At 34.9% G+C, this 8,296-nt stretch overlaps 1 protein-coding gene across 3 annotated transcripts in view; it reads left to right on the plus strand.

Moving 5' to 3' along the window:
- LOC121858314 (succinate-semialdehyde dehydrogenase, mitochondrial-like) overlaps window positions 1–8,296 on the plus strand; it is a 96,241-nt gene that overhangs the window by 34,735 nt on the left and 53,210 nt on the right. For all 3 annotated transcript variants that reach the window (XM_042354652.1, XM_042354654.1, XM_042354653.1), the window contains 2 exons: window positions 253–336; window positions 637–781. In XM_042354652.1, coding sequence (XP_042210586.1) covers window positions 253–336; window positions 637–781 — 229 coding nt within the window. The remainder of the gene's footprint in view (window positions 1–252; window positions 337–636; window positions 782–8,296) is intronic.

The following is an 8,296-nucleotide window of genomic DNA, read 5'->3' on the forward strand; positions in this document are numbered from 1 at the left end:
AGCACAGTACAGTACTCTTCATCTTAAATTGTTCATAATGACTTTTAGATTGAAAAATGTATCTTTCTTAACTTTCCTGTCTGCATAAACACAATTCTTGTACTAAAGTAATTTCCATGTACAGAAATTGATAATTACTGTCTCATTATTATTATTATTATTCTTTCATTTTGAAGATTTATGAAATACCTTTTATACTACAATAATTCTTAGTGGCAGGTTTGTATACAGTATGTTGTATTTTTTGATTAGGGTGAGGTGGCACAGAGTCCTGCATCTAGCAAAGAGTTATTCTTTCTTCGTCAACCCATAGGAGTTGCATCAATGATTACTCCAGTAAGTACCTCTGCTCGTAATATATTATACAATCTAGTCAGTCAGGAAAGTTTCAAGTAGTGGTTGAAGGTTGAAAGTAATGTATTAAAAATTCTGAAATAATTCAATTAAAGTACAGTATAGTATATGTGAGTAGTTTAAAATCCCTGATCTCTGTTATGTTACTTCTGGTGATAGGAAGTGCTGTCTGGCATTAATAACAGTCACACACAAAAAAGAGTACAGTATTTCTATTATGTAGCAGACAAAAGGATCACACCTACGTAGATGTTACTGTATGAGTGTTCTTATTTATTCTAGTGGAATTTCCCAAATGCCATGATCACTCGTAAGGCTGGAGCTGCCTTGGCTGCTGGATGTACGTGTGTTATAAAGCCAGCTGAAGACACACCACTGTCTGCACTTGCTGCTGTAGATCTGGCAGAAAAGGCAGGCTTTCCACCAGGTAGGTTCTTATCTCATAAATATATGCACTGTACACTGATTTCCCCAACAAGTGGTGACTGGAATTGAATAGGAGACAAGGAGTGAAGAAAAATAAAGTAGCATGATAAGGTTATCTATTAATATGGTGCATCTACTGTGTATTAATGTTCCAGATAATTTTAATTAGTAGCAAGAATTGAAGTAAGAGAGAGAGGGAATGAAAAATGGGTCTGTTGTTTGCTTGTGACACTGTTTAAGAACATAAGAAAATAAGGAGTCTGCAATAGGCCGATTGGCCTGTGCATGGCAGCTCCTGTCGAGAGTTACTACCACTCTCTATCAATCATGAATCTATCTAGCCTCCTTTTGAAATTTTCCAGCATTCCAGCACTTACTACAAAGTTGCTAAGCTTGTTCCACTTGTCCACCACCCTATTTGTGAACCAGTTCCTTCCTATCTCCCTCCTAAACCTAAACTTATCCAACTTAAATCCGTTGCTCCGAGTCCTATCCTGCTCGGATATTATAAGAACTTTATCTATATCCCCTGTATTGATTCCTTTCACCCACTTAAATACTTCTATCATATCTCCCCGCACTCTTCGTCTTTCTAGGGAATGCAAGTTAAGTTTCTTTAACCTATCCTGATATGGAAGGTTTCTAAGTCCCGGAATCATTTTCGTCATTCTTCACTGCACCGACTCTAGTGAATTGATATCCATTCTATAATAAGGGCACCAGAACTGAACCACATAATCGAGGTGTGGCCTGACTAGAGCAAGATATAGTTGCAATAAGACCTCTGCACTCTTATTACTTACACTTCTAGATATAAAACCCAATGCTCTGTTTGCCTTATTTCGAACATTAACGCACTGTTTTGTAGGCTGTAGGTCCGGGCTTACAAGTACCCCTAGGTCTCTTTCACAAGTCGACTTCTCTAGGTTGATGTTGTTAAGGCTGTATACATTGTTAGTATTTGTTTTTCCAATATTAAGTACGCTGTACTTGCTGGTGTTGAATTTCATTTGCCATTTTTCAGACCACCCCTGCAGTTTATTTGGATCCTCCTGTAATGCATTTGCATCCTGCCCTGAATTAATCTGCCGCCCTATTTTGGTGTCATCCGCAACTTGTTTATGTCATTGCTGATCCCAGTATCTAGATCGTTTATGTAGAATTTTTTTTTTTTTTTTTTTTTGGCACTCCCCTACATCCTTGTGTTAGGTGAAGCGCAGAAGCGTTTACAGTGCCCAACAGGGAAGCATGCTAAGTTCATGCTTGCCTTTATGTCTCATGAGTTAAGGGCATAGAAGCCTGAAGAGTCAAGGGCGTGGAAGCCTGAAGAGTCAGTGGTTTATGTCGTCAAGTTATTGGAAGCTCCAACAACTCCTTGAATACGAATTCGCGGGGGTTACGTAACAGAGATACCCGTGGATGTTAAAAATCTGCGTATATGTGCTGCTGAACCTGGTCCCCCCCATGTCCTTATTTACCGTATATACCTGTGTGCAGTTCAAGTTTTTAAGACCAAATTATTTGGCAAAAAATTGGGGGTCGACCTCTAAACGGGTAATAGTTTCGTTAGGTTGAAAAATATTTACCAGTAACTACCAGTAAACAATGGAAATGATGCACCAACGCACCACCAGCTGTGAGTGTCGATACAGTTGCCAGGGCAGATCTCTTGCGTCATCATAGCAAGCCCAAAGTAGCCAAATCCATGGTATGGTAGCACAGGACAATGTAAAACAAAGTATTCATTTATTAAAGTTTATTTATAGATACTGTACATAAATTTTTGTTCATTACATTTGAAACATCAATCTTTGTTAATTAAATTTGAAACAAAAGAAAACTACGATACCGTATTATCATTAAAATATTACATCACAAGTATATTTTACCTTAACTGTGACTGAATGAATATAGGTATTATCAGAAATAAATATGGAAATATAATATTTTTGCTGGAATGACGTACATATTACAGTGGAAAGTGGGATAAAATCATAACGAAAACAATGTCTTTCGCTTTCTTTCGTTATTCAAAAGATGTTACCGTAATCGCTTTTCGAATGGTTTTCAGTTAAAAAACTGTTGTACTCTTACTGTATTGCAATAATATTCTATCCTATCATTAGCCTTATAATCCCACAACTGAAAACCATTCGAAAAGCGATTACGGTAACATCTTTTGAACGAAAGAAACAGAAAGTCATTGCTTTCGTCCTGAATTATCCGCCACTGTACGTACATCAGCTGTAAAAAATATCTATTATTCTCAAAATAAATGGTGGTTTTTTGTTTGAAGCGTAATGCCTGTGTTAATATTAAAATGCAAAATAGCTATAAAAATAAATTCATACACACATGTCTTACTGGCTGTATCTCACTTTCTCCTACACGTCCAAGGTCCCCGCCTCCCAGCTTCGCTCCTTTCAACCCTCCTCACACCATCCTACCACCTTCATGAACTACGTCTTTTGTGAATAACTACACCTCCACTTCCTACTCTTTAGTACTATGAACTGCTTTTTCTTGCTTTTAATGCACATTTTTACAAACAATAAACATGGCAAGAAAAAGCTATTAAAAAAAAAAAGATAAAAATTTCACTTTGCTGTACAGTACCTATCTCTCAGCGTGGGCGATTGTCCATGGGATCATCAAGTCACTCAATTCCCACTCTTGGGTGGTAGAAGTAGGGGACAGCAGTTAGATTCTTCCTTCCTCACTGCCGCCAGTGATTGATAGTGTTAAATCTCTCCTTCGGTGATCCAAGAAACCTCGTGATAGGAGTTATACGTCTCTTTCTTTCATTTCTTCCATGATGTTTTTTTTTGTATGGAGTAATCATCCATCCTACTTGTGAATTTCAGGGCCTGCACCATGGAGGGTCCATACTATAGGCCAGGTTTTCAGTGCCTCAGCAATGACTTCCTGGTCTCTCCCCAACTTCTCCAACGTTATTTCTTGGTGCTCTTCCTCATCCTCTTTTCCCTTCCTTCCTCTTCCTTGCCTGAGTCTACTAACTCCTGTAGATCCTCTCGGTCAGCTCAGTGTGATGATACTCTTTCGTCGCTCCCTAATCCTACGTCCTCTACCTGCTCCAGGAAGCCTTCAGCAGCCACTTTTCACCTGACAGGTGCCAGGGTCTTTCTGAATATTTTCATTAAAATCCATCAATCATTTTCCTTGTCATTGTCTTAAGCACCAACTAACTCCTCCCAGTCTTCTCCTTGAACAGGGCTGGAAAGTGCGTGTTTAGCTACATCATTTCAAATTAAAAAATGTTGCAACACATGTATATTTTACCCTCGCTTTGTGCCTGAATGAATATATTCTCGAAATCATCGTAGATTTTGCAAACGTAGATGTATTTAATAAATAAGATATAATACATAAGCGAAAAGCAAAGACTTTACCCCTATATTTCAAATATTTAGGGGATATTATAATTTTTTAATAGTTTTCGGTTAAAATACTGTTATATTACAATGATATTATATTCATACTGTGTGATATACCACATTCAAAATAAAACTTTTGCTGAAATGACGTCTATTCTAGTGGAAGAAATTAGGATAAAATAAATGAGGAAGCGAAAACAATGACTTTAAGCTTTTCTTTTATTTCAAAAATCTTTACCGTAATCGCTTTTCGAATGGTTTTCAGATTAAAAAAAAATTAACATCCCCATTGAATTAGGATAGAATATTATTGCTATTTGTAGTTTTAACTTCATGAAAAGCAATTCTGGTAACATCACTGAATGAAAAGCGAGTCATTGCTTTCGTCACTCCACCTCATCATCACGTCTATTTCAGCAAAATATTACATTCCATATTCTCAGAAATAAATAGTAGTTTTTGCTGAAGCGTAATGCATTTCAATGTAAATTAGGATAAACTACATGAAAACAAAAAGACTTTACCTTGCTTTTGATGTTCCAAAAGAATCTCTTCTTTCGTTTTTTAGTAGTTTTGGTTAAAATACTCTTATAATAGTGATATTCTATTCATACTGTGCTTGATATAAGCCATTTCCACGGAAATGTAATATTTTTTGCAACTACAATACTGATGTCAACACAAGCGTGGATTTACAGCAGACTGGCTAGGTAGAGAAGCTACTCGTGTGTGTGTGAGTTCTGAGAAGATATCCGTGTTCAGTGCAGGATTGAATAATGGCGCGCGATTTGAATGTACTTCAATGTACAGAATATTCCTCCGGCAGGGCAATCCGCGTATTTGCAAATCCGTGTATTATAAACCCGCGTATGTTAAGCTCCGACTGTATATAAATATTATTATCAACAGTATGTATGAATACGTTACAGTAATGTCATTTTCTGGGTGGGATGTAGGTCATTATAGGGGGGTTCGGGTAACACCGCAGAACCGATTTGGCTTATTTACATGTCCCGTATTTCAATGTCACTCGTTTCGCAATTTAAAATTTTGTGATGCTAAAACTGGTACCAATTAGTCGCGAAACGTGAGATCCTACTGTACTTATCGGGATTTAGGTATTGTTTATATGATAATTTTATTTTATTTTTTTTATTCTATTTTCATCATAAATACGAATAAAATAACGGTGTAAATTGAATTGGGTCCTAAATTAACCAGGGTCGTAAATATGAATCGTCGTTAGTAGAACCGTCTTTATCGAAGGCTTTCCTCTACAATACTGTACAGTGGTCCCTCGGTTAACGAACACAATTTGTTCCAGAAGGTCGTTCGTTAACCGAATCCATTGTTTCAATGGAATATTGGGTAATTGGTTCCAGCTCACAGAAAAATACATACAAAGTAAAAAAAAAAATGCAGTAAAGTACACTTACTTTGAGGTGTGTATGTTGAATTGAATTGAAACAGTTTGAATTGAAACAGTTTATTTAGCCAGAAAAACACAGATACAGAATGGATAATAATAACAATATTAACATGGCTGAGCCAGTTGAGAACCTGGGCTCTCTTTGAGGCACCTGATATATACTATACATTTATCTCAAGGAAGTATTATGTAACATTTAGTATCATCTGGAATATTACAATAGCCTGCTAGTAATAAGTACATCTCATAGTGTTACCACGGTTATCACTTCAATATTTTTTATTTTATTATTTATTATTTTTATTTTTTATTTATTTTTTTATTAATATTATTTTGTTTATTTATTTATACATACACATACACATACATATACATATACACACACACATATACAATATACATATATATATATATATATATATATATATATATATATATATATATATATATATATATATATATATATATATTATATATATATATATATATATATACAAGGAAAGAAAGAAAACAGCGAAGTTAAGCTTTTACGTGTAATTCACTCTTGGGGTGAGTGCCTGGTCTCACACTGAAGTGTAATTATAACAAAACGATTTACTTGCATATATATATATATATATATATATATATATATATATATATATATATATATATATATATATATATATATATATATATATATATATATATATATATATATATATATATATATATATATATATATATAAATAACAGGGCTTATGGAGAAAATAGGGTTGGAGGTGCAGATTACTGAAAATCGAAAAAAATTTAGTAGTTAGCCTAACACAAGATAGCACAGTCTAAATAATGTTACATTCATATCTAATAATGAAATCATACGGTAAATGTAACACTTTGCTTGATGGGGGAGAAGGGTGATTTTGAGGTTGATAAATCAAGCTTCTCTTTAAATCATATATCCTTTCTTTTTACGATCATCACGGAATTCTATCACCAAACGCTTCTTGTTGATATTCTTTTCTTATTCACAGTTAATACCACAAATTGGAGAAATAGTAAGCATCAGTTATAGAAACAAGCTTCGCGTTATACAAATATCGTTCTAATTCATAATCGCGTTTAAGAGCAAATTCGCGTTATCAAAACCGTGTTAATAGAACTCACTGTATACACATATATACAGTTAACCTCACTTTACGCGGTCCCACATTCCGCCTTTTCCCACGTTTTACGTGCCTTGTCAGAACCTAACGCCACATTATGCGGCACGTGGAACCCATTACGCAGAGAGTGTCGGGCGCGACGCTTATTTAGATTCGCCCCACCCGCCTGCCCGCCTGTGCAAACCGGCCCGACCCCAAACTCCACTTTTTGAAGGCACATACCTGTATTTGTAGTAAAAATAACTTGTCTTAATTTTTATGATGGTACATGCACACAATTAATGTAAAAAAAAAAAAAATACGATGCATGAAGTTAATGTCCATTCAAATAATGGACTCAAACTCCCCTCCCCTCTCTCACACTACACAGCCAGCTAACAGATGGTGGAGTCGGTCCCTCCTCCCCACCTGCCGTCCCAAGGAGATGTGTGAATAACCTCAAACTAAGTTAGGAAAATATAATTGACATTGCTGGATTCCTTGTAAGATAGGAATATTTTGAATATAAATGTCATATATTTTGCACAAAATATTTTATAGTTACATGATTTTTATCTAAAATTATGGATTTAAAGCAAAATATATGATGTTTATATTCAAAATGATCCTGCCAAATTATAAGAATTCCAGCAATGTAAATTATATTCTGACGGGCCAATTTGTATGAATTTTTATGAGCTAAAACAAATGTCTTCAGTTAATAAATATGAAATGTGCGACACTATCTGTCAGTCAAGAGTACCCCCACCTTCCTCCCCCTCTTCCAACCGCGCGGTCAGTCCAACCCTCCCCCACCCCCACCAATCCTCCTTCCAGAGTTTTAACATTTTGTATTAAATAATACCTCAGATTAAAGTTAGGATAATATAATTGACATTATTGGATTCCTTGTAAGACCAGGAATATTTTGAATATAAATGTCATATATTTTTGCTAAAAAGATACCATAGTTACCTAGAGAAAATTTTTATCTAAAATTGTAAGTTTAAAGCAAAATCTATGATGTTTATATTCAAAATAATCGCAAATTATAAGAATTCCAGCAGTATGAAACCTATTCTGACGAGCAATTTGTATTAATTTTTATGAGCTAAAACAAATATCTTCTAGTTAAATAAAAAAATAATAATTATACAGGAGGTAATAGATGGGTAAATTAGGTCCTCCTCCCCCACCCCACCAACCGTCCCAAGGAGATGTGTGTGGGATAACCACTAAATTTTAATAAATAATACCTCAAACTAAGAAGTTAGGATAATATAATTGACATTGCTGGATTCCTTGTAAGACCAGAATATTTTGAATATAAATGTCATATATTTTGGACAAAAGATACCATAGTTACCTAGAAAAATTTTTTATCTAAAATTGTAAGTTTAAAGCAAAATATATGATGTTTATATTCAAAATGATCTATAAATTATAAGAATTCAACAATGTAAATTATATTCTAACCTGAACATTTATGAATTTTATGAGCTAAAACAGGCAGTCAGGCAGAATTGGTAGGTGGGGAACGCAAATCTAAAATAAGCGTCTCGGACACT

The sequence above is a fragment of the Homarus americanus genome, unplaced genomic scaffold, assembly GCF_018991925.1.
Source record: "Homarus americanus isolate GMGI-L3 unplaced genomic scaffold, GMGI_Hamer_2.0 scaffold57980, whole genome shotgun sequence".
Classification (NCBI taxonomy): domain Eukaryota; kingdom Metazoa; phylum Arthropoda; class Malacostraca; order Decapoda; family Nephropidae; genus Homarus; species Homarus americanus.